Source organism: Molossus molossus, unplaced genomic scaffold, assembly GCF_014108415.1.
Source record: "Molossus molossus isolate mMolMol1 unplaced genomic scaffold, mMolMol1.p scaffold_m16_p_16, whole genome shotgun sequence".
NCBI lineage: Eukaryota > Metazoa > Chordata > Mammalia > Chiroptera > Molossidae > Molossus > Molossus molossus.
In genome coordinates this window covers 63116842-63135233 of record NW_023425351.1, presented here as the reverse complement: position 1 = coordinate 63135233, position 18392 = coordinate 63116842, and the positions used below count along the sequence as shown (strand labels likewise).

At 40.2% G+C, this 18392-nt stretch overlaps 1 protein-coding gene across 4 annotated transcripts in view; it reads right to left on the bottom strand.

Annotated features, from left to right (window-relative positions):
• The window catches only part of FAM91A1 (family with sequence similarity 91 member A1), a 45121-nt gene extending 29703 nt beyond the window's left edge, over positions 1-15418 (bottom strand). Inside the window, exons 1-8 of one of the 4 annotated variants that reach the window (XM_036263861.1) lie at positions 15118-15418; positions 10298-10382; positions 7038-7189; positions 5321-5378; positions 4259-4326; positions 3329-3442; positions 1498-1588; positions 1054-1116 (exon numbers count right to left, since the gene is read on the bottom strand). In XM_036263861.1, the coding sequence (XP_036119754.1) occupies positions 1054-1116; positions 1498-1588; positions 3329-3442; positions 4259-4326; positions 5321-5378; positions 7038-7189; positions 10298-10382; positions 15118-15189 (703 nt within the window). In that variant the 5' untranslated portion in view covers positions 15190-15418. Of the gene's footprint in view, positions 1-1053; positions 1117-1497; positions 1589-3328; positions 3443-4258; positions 4327-5320; positions 5379-7037; positions 7190-10297; positions 10383-13261; positions 13644-15117 lie in introns of those variants that run through there. The other 3 variants (XM_036263863.1, XM_036263862.1, XM_036263864.1) reach the window with 3 other exon arrangements.
• Between the last annotated feature and the right edge of the window lie 2974 nt (positions 15419-18392).

Below are 18392 nucleotides of genomic sequence, written 5' to 3'. Positions count from 1 at the left end.
CAAAACCTCTCACATTTTAAAACTAGTATTTTATTTATTACAGTGTCCACTACACAATTAGTATTTCATTTCGTTTTCCAGCTGCCTCCCAAGCTTAAAAGAAAATTCATGTCTATACATGGTTCAAAATGTGTGATTAAAGTATAACACATGCTAACACAAATAAAGGTCAGGACACACTCATGCAGGATAACCAGTCGAGATTCAACACTGAAATGAGGGTGTATTTTTGTAATAATCCCTATCAACAGTCAACTGTTAATAATAAAGCCAATCCCTGGAATTTTTTTGACACTTTATAATTAATTACACAAATATTAAATATCTTAGTATGATAAAAGAGAATACAAACAACAGGGGCTAAAAGACATGCTGGAATACATACTTGTAACATATAACTAAATATAACAAGTGCTTCTACAAACTGGTAAGAAATTTAACCTATAGAAAAAAAACTTCATTCTGTATTCCAAGATGTTAACTACATCACTTTTGTAGCAAAACACTGGGAATAATATGAATGACCAGCAACAGGGAAATGATTTAATAAACTGATACAACCCATTAAGTGTAGAAGAAAATACAGAAGGGCCTTAATATTGATTTAACCTGGAGAGGTGAATGAAGTAGGAAGGAAGGAGGAGATGAAGACAAAAAAGAGGGTAGTGACGTGGAATATAAGGCACAGATAAGTGGACTGGAGAACACACAATTCTGTATTACTGAATATATGTAAAAGCTGTGATGCACTAAGCAAGGACTAAAATGTGACATGAATTTATAAATACAATAATTTGTTTTAGGATTGTAAAAAACTTATCTCATATTTCTATTACTATAATATAGTGTGTACACCAAATACTATAAAAATGAAAATAAGGAATTTAAGTAAAACCACCACAATATGTTACAGAGTAATGAGAAAAAAATGTCTTTCTCTGCAAAATTCTAACATCAAAGATCCTACAATAATTTGTGTCTAACTTATTTGAGTAATAATGCCCAGAACCATTAAAAAAAAAAAAGAAAAGAAAACTATTAGCACATGCTTACCTGCTATACAACTGTCATCGGATATTGGTACATCCAGATAAATAAATCCTTTGTTATATAAACCTATAGAAACAAAAGTACCTTCTTTTAGATGCAATACTAAACATTAAAAAAAACTGATTTTCTGTAGTAAAGATTCATACAACTAAATGCCGTGTGAAAAATAAAAAAGTAAAATAGAAGAATTAAAGTTTTCAAATCTCAGCTTCCCTCATATGCTCAGACCTACACAATTTTTCTTATGATTTATTTGTGTAAATTTCTAGTGGATGTGACTAATTATAACCACAGTGGAAAACTATGGACTATGGTTACATTTGACAAAATAACATGCCTTTAGGAAATATTACTATTTTTAACTAATTAATAAATAATTGCTATTAATTATTGATGGCTTAAAGCATGTTTCTATTTGACAAAAGACCATTTCTACTAACCACTTACTATGTACTACATTGTAATCTAGTGATCCAGCGAGCTGAGGGCCTGCATCGATGATCTTATCAACAGCGCATTTCTCAGGCAAAGTGCATATCTAAGAAAAGCAAAATATTTTCAATTAAGTTCTATCCTAATTAACTAATTCATGTCTTCTCAAATCTATTCATGTTTAAACGAATGATTATATGATGTTTGTTGACTGAACTACTTTTTTTTTCATTTATCACTCTAGAATTCTAACAAAAAAAGTTATGTGCATAACCATCAATTAAGGTGCCAAAGGATGCTACAAACAGAACTCAGAAAACAGGGTAACTATAAATAACAATACCTGCTGGTAAGTAATAAATGTTCACTAATAAATACCAATATTTACTCATCTTTTTTGAATTGAAATCTGATCCATCTTTGATTCTGAACCTCTCAAAAATAAAGTTGATTCAAACTCCACATGACTATTTGGGGTAAGAAGTTCACTATCTTATGACATTGTTTGACAGCTCTGTCAGGAATTATTTATACTAAAGCAAAATTTCTAAGCCTTTCCACTCATTTGATTTATCTGTCTTCTGGGGTAAAATAAAATGCAAACAAACAAAAATGTCCACATGCTCACTTACATTTCTTCGGCCACACAGAGATATGACCTTGTCTCTAGGGCTCTTGTCCCACCCCACCCCTTTCCTGTTCGTCAACACTCTTCTAAAAATAGTAAAAGGCTCCTACCAAATGTGGTCTGATCAGTGAGCATACCTTTTCCCTTCATCTTGACACTATCGCCCTATGAAAGCACCTACCACTTCAGTACAACAATTTAGCAGTGTACTTAAGAACACAGGTTCCAGCCCTGGCCAGTGTGTATGGCTCAGATGGTTGGGCATTGACCTGTGCACTAAAAGTTTGCTAGTTCGATTCCTGGTCAGGGCATATGCCCAGGTTGAGGCTTGACCCCCAGTAAGGGACATGCAGTAAGCAGCTGATTCATGTTCTCTCCCTCCCCCCACACCCTTCCTCTCTCTCAAAAAAAAAAAATCAATAAAAAATATTAAAAAACAAAACAAAAAAACACCCTGGCTGGTTTGGCTCAGCAGTTAGAGCACTGGCCTGTGGATGGAAGAGTTGTGGGTTCAATTCCCAGTCAAAGGCATGTACCCCAGTTGCAGGTTCCATCCCTACTGGGGATCGTGTGGGAGACAACCAGTCTATATTATATGTCTCTCTCACATCAATGTTTCTCTCTCTCTCCTTCCCTCCATCCCACTCTACCTATCTGGGGAAAAAAAAATCTATGGAAAAATATCCTTGGGTGAGGATTAAAAAACATATATATAACACAGGTTCCATAAGAATCCTGGACCGTTACTACCACTACGACTCGAGCAATCACCTTAATCTCTGTGCTCAGTTCAGCCATCACTTCACTTCTCTGTGCTTCTGTTCCTCATATGCAAAATGAGGTACAAATTACACACAACTCTGGGGCTGTTATGAGCATCCCATGAGACACTTAAAAGCCCATGAACAGTGCCGGGCACATTTAGCACAGCAAGTGCTCAAAATGTTAGTTCACAGGACTGTCAGTAGTTGCAGCATCACGTCAGTTTACCTGAAACTGTTATCTAATTAAAATCCCCAGATTACTGTGCCTGAACCAAGTCAAGTCTCCCTCATTATTAAAGAATATCTTGGGAACTCACCAATATTCTAGCTTTCTAAGATCATTTTAAACTTTGAATTTGTTTAATTTTCTTCAGTAAAACCAAATAGTGTTTTTTTTTAGAGAACTATAATTAAAAATAAATTTTAAAATAAAAATAATTTATAAGATAACTACCTTTATGTCGTCTTCTGTGATGTATCCAGCCTGCACCACCCACCACGCCTCTATGGCAATTTCCACTGGCTTTACTGGTAGAAGATCACGGGCTGTTTTCCTTCTGAAAAATTTCTGCAATAGTACAATTTGCAATTGGTCTAAATTTACTACTTTCTTATCAATTCTCTAAGAAGACTGTTTCTAACAGGCTAATACCTTTTTAAATTCTCATTTTTAAAAATCTGTAATTCTAGATATACTAAATGGAGTTTTAAAATATACTCAAATTATTTCAAAATAATTTACTTAAACAAACTAATCATTAAATCTGGATCTAAATCCAGAAACTAAAATGACCAGGATGTGAAAATGCCTTTAGAAAGTATACTAATTTCACCCACTAAGTTAACCCTGGGAGTGGAATGAGCAAGAAAAAGACCAGCAGAACAAAATTAATTATTAAAAATAAACTACAGCCCTGGCCAGTTTGGCTCAGCGGTTAGAGTGTCGGCCTGCGGTCCGGAGAGACCCGGGTTCGGTTCCCGCTAAGGGCACGTACTTCGGTTGCAGTTTGTCCCCGGCCCTGGTTGGTTGTGCGGGTGGCAGCCATTCGATGTGTCCCTTCACGTCGATGTTTCTCTCTCTCTCTCCCTTCCTTTCTCTCCCTCCCACTCTATCTGTACAAAAAATGGAAAAATATCCTCAGGTGAGGATAAAAAACAAAACAAACAAACAAAAAAATAATAAACTACATGTTTTATGCCACCAAATGTTTTAATTAAATAATCACTTAAGCTATAAGCTAGATAATACTGAGGAGTTCTTATACTAGTTCTATATTACTTATATTTTATTTGATCAGAGAAATTAAAATTCATTACTCTTAAACTTAAAAAATTAATCAGACTGTGATGAGGACAAGAGATAAGAAAGAACTGATTAACTTACTTTTGATGATCTACACTGATTCATCAGATCAATGTACTGGTTTCTCCCTATGCCCAGAAGCCTCAGACCTGAAAGGAAGAGTTCTCCTTTAAAAACTTTCAGTGCGTCTCGACATGCCAGTACACTCACAGTATTTTAGGAAAAAACACTTGGCTGTTGTTCATCTTTTGATTATTGGTTGGCAATATCAAATTAAAAGGAATTCTTCAGCCGCCCTGGTCGGTTGCTCAGTGGTTAGAGCGTCGGCCCGCAGACCAAAGAGTCGAGGGTTCTATTCCGACCAGGGCACATACCTCGGTTGCAGTTCATCCCTGGCCCTGGTCCTGGTTGGGGTCGTGCGGGAGGCAACCAACAGATGTGTCTCTCTCACATCGATGTTTCTCTCTCTCTCTCTCTCTCTCTCTCTCCCCCCCCCCCCCCTCCCATCTACTCTAACTAAAGATAAATGGAAAAAATATCCTCGGGTGAGGATTTAAAAATAATAATAATAAAAAGAATTCTTCAAACAAAATATAAAAGAAAACAAAACCAAGAGAGATAAATTCAAGCTAACACGTTTGACAATGCCAAATGAGAAAATTTTTAAAAAGCAGAAATCCTCCCAGTTTCAAGAAGTCAAAGTGCACTTCTCAGCAAAAGTTTCTTCTTATACAACAGACCTATGTCACATTTCAAATATATACTTCATTAAAATAAGCATAATAAAACACCAGCAAACTGTGTCAGTAACAACTGTGTTCCATGTTGTAAAAATATCCTATACAAGTTTTCTTCCCTCATTTGGTACACCACATAACCCAAGCATCAGGAAGAACTTCATTCTCTAGGAATATAGAGACTAGTTCCATTTTTCTGATTCAAAAATTCCAAAATATTCCTTAGACATTTAGACTAAATCTTACACTTGATTTGTATCACCTGACAAAATTCCCGTCAACAATGATGCTTGCTCTCATCTTTCATGTGTTTCAGGTTAAAAACACACATTATGACACTGACACAACAGCATGCGTGCACAAAGACACACTAAACATTACTCGCGTCGCATAATTAAATACTTACAGTCAGCAGCAGTAAAATTGGGCAGAGAATCATAACTTTTCTCACTGTTCATAATGTCCTTTTTAAAATAAAAAATATAAAAAATTTTAAATGCAAAATGTCCTTAAGTAAAAACATGTGTCCAAATACATATTTATATAGCAAACAGAGGAACAATAATTATTACCTGAAGCTCTGAGATCAGAGTCTGGCAACCGAAAGCATGCATACCACATAATGGCATTTTACACTTGGTCTCAACCTAGTGACTAAGATCAGACTTTCAGGCCTGGGTTTCTCCTAGCGCTCTCTGTGAATCCCCGACAGCTGCCCTGTGACTCCTGCCCTGTGGAAGCTATGTGAGGAATACCCCTATGAGCGCTCAGGATTCCAGCTTCTCCATACTCATACCTGATCCCAGACTTCTATCCTGAGAAAAGTCCAAATAATGTGTCACAGCTCCATCAACACACATCTAAGACATGCACTACCAGCAAAGTATTTAACCATTTAGTCATCTTTGCTCCTAGGAGTCCCACTCAACTGCAGAGTTAAATTCAGAATCCAGCTCTTCCAACTCCCATCTGCTTTTCCAATAATAAACCAACTATTTACTGTGGCGATTAAACCCATTTTCAACCCAAAAGCTAGACCCAGTGGTGTAAGAACAGAAACCAGACAGCAGCAAGCACATGGACATAACTGAAAGCTGGTAAATGGGACAAAACCTCCCTCTATCATCTCCCTCAAACCTGTGGACAAGACCAGAAATCAAAGAGAAGCAACAGTGATTCTGCTCGCTGATCAGCAGCCACCTTCACCACGCTTCTCTGGTTCTCAGCAAAGGGACTGACAGAAACCTAAGCTGTCAGGCCTCAGGATCTCTCTGTATTTCTTCCAAAATAGGGACACGGGAGACAGGGGACTGTAGAAGTGCCCATGATAAGGAGCTTAAGGAGATAAGCGAGGGGAGCTCTTGTAAAGGAAGCCACATCAAAAAGAGAACTAACCGCACTGTAACTATAGGTCCCCAACGCCTTTAGTTCCAGGCTTCTCTCTGTTCTTAAAGTGGCTAGTGAGCACAAATCAGTAGCACTCAAAAATAATTAAGCAGCAAATGAATGCTAGCTAAATATTGCCAATCTTTACAAAAAGCTCAGTTTTAAAAAGTATATAACTGGTATTTACAATTACTCAACAGAGGCCTAAAAACTGCCTTTGGGAAAAGGCTAACATCTGAAAGTTAATAATTACAGAAAGACTGGCAGCCAGGGCTACTCAAACAGTTCTCTTTTTCTGACACGTGTATTATATAATGCTAGGTCTACAGCACCTTATTGTTGCTACAGTTAGTAAATAGCTAAATGTATTAGGATTCTCTGAGCTTAATGTTCAATTCTATCATCCAGATTTTTAACCTTAATCATGCATTAAAAACAATAAATGTTATACAAACTCTGCTCACATAAATGACTGATTGATGTTATAACAGCATAAACAAAGCTTTCAAGAAAAAATAAAAAATAGATACATTTCCACTGTGAAAATACTAATAATGACAATACTTGTACAAGTATAGCTAAAACAGTTAACTTGTAACCATCAGACCTTTTTACACTGTAAACTCAGAAACAACGCACACTGCTGCTGAGGGCTGCAGACTGGTCATCGGCTGCAAAATGCACCTGATACGTAGTCCCATCCCTTTCCTACTGGTTTGAGTACACTGTAAACTCACCTCCATAATGCCAGTATAATATGAAAATGGTGTCATCCTCAGGCCCTTTACCATAATATCCGATAAATGGTAAGGGTACAGCATGAGATGGTCTCGACTGTACTTCAGCAGCTCCTCATAGTATTTGCGTTCATCTTTCTTGACATGTTTAACTGGGGGAAAGGAGATTCTCCAGTTTTATTCAGGTGTCTTATACTTACATATAATTACAAATGCAATGAGAAATACTTTACAAACCAATATTAATTAAAAAGAAAAGTATATAAATTGGAAGAGAACAAATAAAATAATCTAAGTTGGAACAAAGAAATAATTATACCACAAGAAAGAGACTTCAGAATATATATGTAAAATGTATAATAGGACAGATAGAGAAATAATTCTTACGAAATCAAAAGCAAAGAAAGAATGGAACATTTCCCAAAAATGTATAAAACATAAGCCATAATTCATCCAATCCCTTACTATGCCACCTTGCAAGATAGCCAAACGAAATGGTAGTTTTCCATAAAATCAAGTCTATTTTTAAAAACTATTTTCTGGTCTTTGTGACTTAAATGTAAAAAGATTTCTGACATACATGGAATAAATTTAAAAAGAAAACATATGTCTGAAATATTCTGCTTAAAATAAGAGTACCTCCCGAGAGAGAAGACTAGGCCAACAGAATAGACTAATCAGAAACCTGACATATAAAAAGCACACATTAAAACAAGGAACTAAATATGTTTAAAAATTGTTCTAATTATTATCAAAAGAGTTTTCATTAAAGTTATATTATTTGGAAAACTTATGGAAACACAAACTTCCAGTTAAGACGTCAGGTAGGTAAACGCGGTATCTGCCCTCCCACAACCACATCAAAGTTACAACTAAACTACAGAACAACCATCATTCAGAACCACCTGACACCGAGCTGAATGGAAGTCCTACAGCTACGGAATTAAAGCAGCAGCCACATGGAGACTGGTAGGAGAGCGGAGGGGACGAGCTGGTCCCACACCCACGTGTGGGGATAAAAATCAGGAGGACACTTCGGCTGGGAAGGTCCTTCCTGAGGACTGAGGGGTCCCTGTCCCACACCAGGTGCCCCGCTCAGGGTTTCAATGCCAGGAAGAGAATCCCCATCACTTCTGGCTGGAAAAACCAGCGGGAACTGAGGCTCAGGGAGGCTGAGGCGGCTGGAGACCCAGGCAGCTCCTCTTAAAGGGCCCACGCATGGACTTATCTGACTTACAACCTCTAAGCTTGGAGGGGAGGCAGCTCGAGGGGCGCCAGAGACATAGGGAAGAACTGAGCTGTTTGGCATCAGAGCGAGGGCTGGAGAGGGGGATTTCTCCAGGACAGACATGCTGTCAGAGGCCTTTGTTCCTTTGGTGAGCCCTTCCCTGGGGCGGCAGACAGCAGCCATATCTGGGACTCCAGCAACCTGGCTCACACTGGTAGCCCTGCCCTGGTGACTCCCTGAGGCCCCGCCCACCCAACTTTCAGGCCCACCCAAGCTGTTGCCACTTGCTTAACCATAGGATTGGCCTGTCTTGGATCCTGCTTCAGGTTTTCCTAAATTCTTTCAAACAAGCAGCATCAGGTCTCAGATAGCCCCATACCTCTCGTTAATACACAGAAACAAACACAGAGAGGCAGCCAAAATGAGGAGACAAAGAAACAGGTCCCAAATGAAAGAACAGAACAAAACCCCAAGAAAAGATCTAAGCAAAATGGAGATAAGCAACCTAACAGATGCTGAGTTCAAAATACTGCTTATAAGGATGTTCAGTGAACTTAGTGAGGGCCTCAAGAACATAAAAAAGGACCAGTCAGAAATGATGGATGCACAGTCAGAAATGAAGGAGGCATTAACTGAAATAAAGAATAATTTACACAGATTCAATAGTAGAGTACGTAAATCCAAGAAGCAAACCATCAATTTGGAATATAAGGAAGCAAAAAACGCCCCATCAGAACAGCAAAAGGAAAAAGGAATCCAAATAAATGTGTAAGGAGCCTCTGGGACAACTTCAGGCGTGCCAACATTCGCATCTTGGGGGTGCCAGAAGGAGAAGAGCAAGAACAAGAAATCGAAAACCTGTTTGAAACAATAATGGCAGAAAACTTCCCTAACTTGGTGAAGGAAACAGACATACAAGTCCAGGAAGCACAGAGAGTCCCAAACAAGATGAACCCAAGAAACCCACACCAAGACACATCATCATCAAAATGTAAAAGGTTCAAGACAAAGAGAGAATCTTAAAAGCAGCAAGAGAAAGGCAGCTAGTTACCTACAAGGGAGTTCCCATAAGGCTGTCAGCTGATTTCTCAAAAGAAACTTTGCAGGCCAGAAGGGAGTGGCAAGAAGTATTCAGAGTGATGAAAAGCAAGAACCTACAACCAAGATTACTCTATCCTGCAAAGCTGTCATTTAGAATCGATGGCCATATAAAGAGTTTCCCAGACAAGAAAAAGTTAAAGGAGTTCATCACCACCAAACCGTTATTATATGAAATGTTGAAGGGTCTTTCTGAAGAAAAAGATAAAATATATGAACAAACAAAATGGCAATGAATACATATCTATTGACAATGGAATATACAAACAAAATGAACAGGCAGAACAGAAACATTCTCATAGATACAGAGAACATTTTGTTGGTTGCCAGATGGGAGGCGGGTTGGGGGAATGGGTGAAAAAGGTGAAGGGATTAAGAAGTACAAATTCATTGCTAGATTGACAAACCTCAAAGGGAAAGGGGTTGGGGGGTGGGAAGAAATAAACCAAAGAACTTATATGCATAACCAATGGACAAAGACAACAGTGTGGGAAAAGGCGGGAGGGGGTTGGGAGTAGGGAGGAGGAGGTCAATGGGGGAAAAATGAGGAACATCTGTAATACATTCAACAATAAAGATTTAAAAAAAGAAACACAAACAAAACTCAAAGTAAAAAATTATTAAGAACTAATGTACTTCTTTTCTGGCATATTATCTAAAGTAAAAAGAGGCATTTGAATCAAGATTAATATTCTATAGGTAAAACAAATCTATTAACAATACTCTAAAAAATAATTTTCATCAGAATTAGAAAGAAAAAATCTACTTGCTAATGCAAATAGTTAGGTGGAATGGGTCAGTATAGTTTCTTAAAGTCTGTACATGGAATAATTTTAGTACTATAAAACATGTATGGAAAGGATAGCACAGATTTATAACCATGATAACTCAACAACAGTCAATTCTACCTCAAGGTAAAAATATCTCTACTCACCTAAGTTATTTCTGTATCGTAACTGGTTGCGGATACTATACAGGACAACCTGCTTTTCATATTCTCTCTGTGAATTTCCAAGACTCTAAAAAAAAAAAAAAAAAGACAGATAGATTTCAAATAGTTTCTAAACTAAAATAGTTTTTCCCCCATAAGATTTCAAAACCATGCCCCCTAATTTTATCCTGGAATCTCTAATTTCCAGAATAGAATAAAGAAGATTTTCTTAAATATTATAGTATTAACTTTCTATTATGGTTTTAGAGCAAAAGTTCAATATGCTTATTTTCAGTCTGCCTTTCTAAAAGGACTTATTAAAATTATCTGAAGTAATTAATATCAAATAAAATAGCAGTTTGAGAGCATAACTTCCCTTAACAAAGCACTAAGATCTACTTACAAAGATTTCCTTTCCTGACTGTTCCCAATTTATGATGGACGGACGGACGGATGGATGGATGGATGGTTTCTTACACCTCCATTTATTTAAATTTAAGAATGGCAACTGAGGACAGATCCCTGTTTGATAATCATTTATAGCTAAGTAATATGATTATTAAAAATTAAGATTTCTGGAGAATGTACATTTCAAATGTGCCTCTAAATTTAAGATTACTTCTTTAAAACATTGTCTCCTTACAGTCTCATTAGAAAACATTTAGACAATTTTAGAATTCCAATGTATTTTAATGATCAGAATACTTTCTAGCTGTGCACCTAGGGTTAAAAGCTCAAAGTTGGGTTCTCATGAAAGCAAAGAATACGTTGGCCTGATTAAAGTCAAATTATATTCAATGTGCAACCATAAACTTAATTTAATAAATGACTGCTATCCCCCTTCTAATTACTAGGTATGATCTTTCCAATGTGCTTTAAAATAAAATTAGACATCAGAGGATTCATACTTCCTACTCATAGGTTTTTAAAAGCCAAGGTAAATGTCCAGACACATACTTTCACTTAAGGCAATCTTCACGAAACAGATGAAAGTCACATCTATATCAACTGGCAAATAAATGGAACCACTGGTGGGAAGTATTTTAATTTTTAAAAAAAGGGATGTGAGAAAATGAAAAATCTTTCTTCCTGCAACTAGATTAATTATCACAGATTAAACTACAACTCATACTACTGTTGGAATGTATTTGTTTATATTATTTTCACCCACTTTAACATTAGAAGTAGTTAGGAATAAAATTCCTAAGCACCAAAGCTAGGGTAAGTATTGAAGATATTTAGGGGATTCAAAATATTAAGGTTTTCTGTAAACCTTTTAAAGAGTTTCCTCTAGCACTAATGCCAAATCAAAGTCTCTTTAAGAAACACACATACAATAGACAATTTGCTAAAATCTTATCAACTTTCAAACTTGAGGATTTGTTCTTCTTTTTCAAGGTAAATCCCTTAATTTATCTTAACTTACAACCATTTTCTCTCTTTCCAACTCCATTCCTGGTAACCCCAGAATAAAAAGTTTAAATCAAGTCACTCATACAAAATATAAGGGTCCATTATTTATAAGCTAATTAGAAAATATGCTATCTATTAAACATCTAAGTTTTTGCACTAGGCATTTAGTAATGACTGGTCCTGATCAATACACGTGTGTGCACACATATACCTGAGAACTACATTAAAAGTTTTTCTGATTCTTGCCTGGCTGGTGTGGCTCAGTGGTTGAGCGTCAACCCATGCACCAAGAGGTTGCCAGTCCAATTCCTGGTCAGGACACATGCCCAGGTTGTGGGCCCAATCCCCAGTGAGAGGCATGTAGGAGGCAGCCAATCGATGTTCTCTCTCATCGATGTTTCTATCTCTCTCTCCCTCCAAAATCAATAAAGGAAAAAAAAAATTTTTTTTAGTTTGTCTGATTCTTCATTACCCACTACATAAAATATAACTGTTTTGTTCACAAAGATTCTTTGGCTTGTCTCCCACTCCTACCCCAAATTTCCCACCATTCACATTTTAAAACACTGTTGCCACTATGGGAGGCAACTACAGAAAGCTCATTTTACTCTCAGTGCTGACCCTGCAGAAATAAGGACCAAGTCTGACCAATGGAATTGGGCTGCATATAAAAGGTCCTACAACAGATGAAGAGCAACATAGGCAATGGGTATAAAGCACCCACCATCAGTTTATGCTAAAAAGTTTTGTTCCTACAAACCCTAATCCCAATGTGCACCTCAAAAAAAATACACAGATATGTTTTAATTGACCCTCCTTGGATTATACAGAACCTCATGATAAGATTTAAAATAAAACAACTATGGACTGTTTTTGAACAATGAATTCAAGATACTGGTAAACTATTCTTAATATCCTGAAATAATGACCTTATCCACAACTTTCTATGTATTTTTAAGTTCATAATACATAGAAATATTTCATCTCATCCATATAAAAACAACAGTTTTGAACAGTTTTGAAATGAACATTTTTTTAAAAATCTGAATCCCTTTCCCCCCAGCTTTCAGAACAGGAAACTATGAGTCATTTCCAAATTAAACTTATTGAAACTTACTGGAAACTATCAAAAGTGCTTAGTATCTCTAATGTCAAAACCAAATCCTTTCCATACAAGGAATGTTCCCCATTTTTAAATTGCCTGAGCTTTAATTTAGCTGCTGGGGGTAGGGGGATCACACTGATGCCATCCTCCATTCACTCCAAAAATACTTACTGAAAGCTAACTATATGATAGGTGACCAAAATACAAAAGCAAAACAAGTGATGTAATCAGAAAATGCAACATAGTGGGCAAGTGCTCTCTGAGTATAGAAATACAGGGCTGTTGTTAACACACCTGAGAGTCAACTGATTTAGGGGGTTAGGGAAACCTTCCTGGAGGAATTAAAACCTGAGATTCAAAAAGAAGCTCCAATAAATCCTTAGGAGATGGGAAGTGAACCCCTTTCCCCCCAGCTTTCAGAACAGCTTTCTGTGCTTCAGACAGCTCACCCCAGTATAGTGTGAAGAATGGACTGGAGCATCCCATTCTGAGGGCAAGACACCACAGACAGAAAGCTGATGCAGTAATTCTGGTGGAGACTGACCTAGAGAAAACAGTAGCAAGACTAGAGAAAGACCACAGACGTACCTTGTATAGATGGGCTTTGCAATACCTTCTACAAGTGGAAACTTATCCTAAGCTAAAGAGCTACTCTTTTAAGTGATCTTACCAAAAATATTTTTAAATGTCATGTTTGTACCTAACTGTAACACTGTTCTGTGATTACTTTTAATAGTCATGACTAAGGTTTAGATTTTTTTTTTTACCAATACTAATTAAGGCCAGTTATTCATCTTGGACATAATCGAATCATCCATCTTTCTTCCACTATGCTACATTTATTTTTGTGAAAGGAAGAGTAGAGAATAAATGAAAACAAAGAAAAAGACTGTTGGTTCTTCCAAATGTCTTCAGATATGCCACAAAACCTTAAAAGATGAGTGTCCACCAAAGCCTTCATTCAAGCTTAATAAGAGAAATGTATTCCTGCAGACCTTTCTTTTTCCAGATCAAGCTAAGTACCACATGGGCAGCCACTGATGATCAAAATTTCTGAGTTCCTTAAATTTAACTTTCCTCTTTTCTGCTTTCTTGAAATCGTAAAGTGAAAGCATCTTCTGTCACATGACACATCTCCAAACTTTCAATTATTCATTTCCTAGAACTGAGTCTCCAAGCTGGGAAAGGAGGCAGAGTAATAATCCTTCCATCACCACTACCATCCCAGAGTTTCCAAATACAACTGCTCCGTACCAGTGGAAAACAGAACTTCACTCTCAATCCAGAAGAATGGGAGGAACTTGAAGGTCAATCGGAGAAACAAGAGCCTCACAGACAGCAGTACCACTAGTTGCATATGATTTTTACACGACCTGCCATATTTTATGTTCATTCACTTACTATCTTTCTTAACTAAAATGTAAGCTCCATGAAGGCAGGGTCTGGTCTGTCTTGAACAAGGCATAGCACGCAGCCGATGTTTAATAAGTATGTTTAACAACTCAGTAAAAATTTAACTCAAACATTTGAGAACTGACTCTCAAAAACCTCCTATCACTCTCTTGTTGAAACGTCTCTCATAAAGGCATCTTGTCAGGGGGATAAAGTCCAATAAAAAAAGTACAAAGCCCCTTCGAAATCTGGCTCGGACTGCTTTTTCAGCCTCATCTGCTACCGGCCGCCTTGCATGCACAAAACCCCGGCCCCAAACAGACCTCTATACAGTCCCTACACCTGCAAACTCGGGCGACGTGAGGATGCTTCCCTGGAAACACGCGTTCACTGTCCGAGCCTTTTCAGACGACTTGCCCTCTCCCTGGAAAGTCTTGATCCCCTCTGATCCCTTACTCGTCCTTTAGGGCCCAGTTTAAATGTCTCGGGGACGCATCCTCGGACACGCCCTGGGACCCGTCTTACTTCCTCCCCTGGGCGCCCAGATGCGCGACAGCACAGGTGCTGTCACCTGTGACGCGCTCACTGGTTTCTCGTCCCTTTCCCGCCGTCCTGGAGTGCTGGAGGTCAGGGTTTCCAATGTTTCGCAGGCGCCGGGCCAGTGCCTGGCTGAACGGAGGCTTCGGGCAAAGGCGCCAGGCGAGTCCAGGGTACGATCCCATCCCTCCCTTTCAGCCACGGCCCCGTCCTGCCTCGGCGGCCCCGGGGCCGCCCCCTCCGCATCCCGGGGCTGCAGGTCGGCTTCCCGAGGCTGGCGAGGGGAAGGGCGGGAGCCGGCCGAGAGGCCCCGGCCCCGCGGGCGCAGCGAGCAGGTGGCGGCGGGGCGGGGCCCGGCCCCAGGTCGCGGCCGTACCTGCCTCACGTTGGCCGGCAGCTTGCTCCAGGGGTAGTTGTGGCGGATGTGGAACTCCACGTCTATGTTCATGGTGCCGGGAGCCCGCGCCGGCCGCCCCGGACCGCGGCTGGAACGACGCCTCCCGCCCTCGGCCTGTCCGGGAGCCCGCGGGAGGCCCGCGCCTCACACCGCCGACGGCCCGCACGGCCCCATGGCGGGGCTCCCGACGGCTCGGCGCGGCCCGGGCACCGGGGCACCGGGGCGGCGGGGACGGGCAGCACAGGAGCCTCTGCAGCTTCAAGTTTCTTCCTAGTTTCGGCCCGCCGGAAATGGCTTCGGGCGTGCGTCACTTCCGCCGCTGGCGCGAGGCCGGGGGCGGGGCCCCTGCACCGGGGCGGCCGGCTCGGTGCTGCGCCAGGTGCCGGGTAACCGCCCTCCGGCCCACGCCCTCCGTCTCCCGCTGTCACTCTCTGGACACAGTAGAGTAGGCGGTTGGGTTTGCACTGCCACTGCTGGATGACCCCCTTTTTCCAAAATGTGAACCCAGGTGGCCCAAGAGCAGGCGCGGTACAGGAGCGTCGAGCAGGGGCTCCAGCTGGCCGCAGAGTGCAGGAGCCCTGAGCCCCGCAGGGCTTGTCCACAGCCGGCCCCAGCCCGGACCAGCACCCCTGTGAGGCCAGAGCCTCCCCCGCCATTGAGCGAGAAGCAAAGGTGTGGTGACCTTTCATCCCTTCCACGTAGTAGCTGAATCTTGTGGAAGAATAACTTTGGGATCTACTTCAAACAAAGGTCCAAATTCTTAAAATGTAGTGAGAGGTTGGGGGGCTGAAATGGTAAACAAACTGGTGCTGACGACTGGGCGGAGCCCAAAGGGATTCCAGGGCCTAAAGACCCTGGCCTGCAGCCTCCTGAATACTGCTCTCTTCTGCTCGCTCCACACAAATGCCTCCCGAGTCAACTTTTTAAAGGCAAAAATCCAGCCCGTCGTAGATGATTTCAGTTCGAGTGAGATGCTTGGGAACAATTTCTTCCAGAGTGTGTTACACTGGCTTAGCAAACCTATGACCATGGTACTGGCAGCAACCAGAGACAAGTTCAGTACTTTTGCAACTATTTTTTCAGTTTTAAACAACGTTTTTTATACACCAAAACTTGTATACTCGGGAATTTTTATAAGATAATCTAGTTCCCATCTTAGCCGCTGGCCAGTCTGACCCGTAGCGGGAACCCCACTGTGTCTGATGAATTGAAACGTGGCCCACACTGCCCTTGCATAGATGTACTGGTATCAGCTTATTTTAACTATAAGATACACAACTAAGCGCTTTGAATCCTGTGTTTATAGACCCTCGTCATCATAGCTAAAGTTAACAGAACTCTGACCATGAGACATTGAACAATATTGATTACCTGCCTGCTATGTATAAAGCCCTTTACTTGCTTAGGTTGTATTTCCTCACAACCTGATGAAAGAATACCACTGTTACTGTTCTGATTTAATAGAGGAGGAAACAGGCTGGACTGGGCTGCCTGACAGGTTGTACTAAGGGAGCCAAACCGAAACCAAAGCTGCCTGATGCCAGAGCCATCCTTTTAATTCCTCGATGCAGCCTCTCCCTGAACTTTTCTGCCTCCTGTTCCGATCCAATCAATGTTCACTTAAAGTCAACGACATAAATATCCCTTCCAGATAAGTTTTAATAATTCTAAGTAGAGAACCCATATTCTTCCAAAGTCTAACTTTGATTTATGCAATGTAAGTAACAACAAAAATTAAAGTCAACATCATTCTTAAATCCTTGTGAACCATTATTTTAGTCGATTATAACAGATGAACACCTGCTAAATTCCTTTTTTATCAACAAATATTGAATATAGTGTGGACACATCAAAAACTACAAAAGTAGCCCTAGCCAGTTAGACTCAGTGGTTGAGCATCGGCCTGTGGACCAGAGATTCCCGGGTTCGGTTCCCACTAGGGGCACGTACCACAAAAAAAACAAAAAAAACTACAAAAGTAGACAGGAGATGGTGGAGGTGAGCATCTGCTGAATCAATTAATGCACCAACCTTTGAAAATCTGAGCAGGTAAAGAAAATATTTTGACCCAGTAGGTAGAATAGAAAAAAATTAGAATAGAAAAGACTCTAACTTAGTAAGTAGCCCAAAAGGGCAGAACTTGAAGGAGGAAATGGTAATGGCTCAAAACTATGAAGGGGAAGAATCCAAGTGACAAGCCCTTCAGAGTAGGATCTGGTGACAGGGCTTGGCTTATGAAATACAGGGAGCTAATTAAAGTACTGATGTGCCTCATTTCCCCCAAGGTGACCTGTGTTTGAGAGTTTGGAAACAACAGTTCAGAGAGACTACAGGTTAAGCCACATGGCTCAAAAGCCTCTCTGTTGGGAAGTTGGGGAATAGGATTGTTCCCTCCAACATCAGGAAGGACAAACTGCTGATTGGACTCCACACGGAGCACTTATTATATCCTCGCACCTTTTTGGTAAACAATATGACTATGCTTTTAGGTCCCTGACTCAGGTCCTTGCTATGTCTGCTTCGTTAGACCTTTGCTTTTCAAATTCCAGAGGGGTCAGAAACGGCAGAGGGAGAGAAGCCCTTTGCCAGAAGCTGCCATGCAAATGAACCTTGTGGGTGAACTAGGTGGCCAAAAGTTCAAGGGCAATGAGATTCAATCTTATCTGACTTTACCAACTCCAGCTGAGGAAAAGTACCCAAATGCCTTGGGCAAGCTGCCCTTCAGAAAGACTGCAGAACTTAGCGGTTGAGCGTGACCCATGCACCAGAAAAACTGCAGAACTGTTTCATTCCTGAAATTCCACACACACACACACAAAATAGTAAGCAGAAACAACCTTAAAGTAATGAGCTTCCTGGTGATCTAATTTCACAGACTCGATTACCACTTAGTGTATTATATAGAATAATGACCCCCAAAGATGCCCATGTCTCAATGCCTGGAACCTGAGACTGTGTTGCCTCACATAGCAACAGATGTGATTAAGATCCTTTACTTAATCAGGTGTGATTAAGTTAAGGATCTTCAGATGGGGAGATTATCCTAGATTATCTGAGTGGGCTCAATGTAGCCACAGGGTCCTATGAAAGGGAGGCTGGAGGGTCACAGTCAGAGATGGAGATGTGACAGTTGATAGGGCGCAGGGCATGTAATAGGAGTAGGACCCCCGCTGTTTAATAATTATTCACCTTACTAACTATAGATAAGAAGTTTTCTTACAGCCCCTGGGAAACTGGAGGATGTGTTGCAAGAA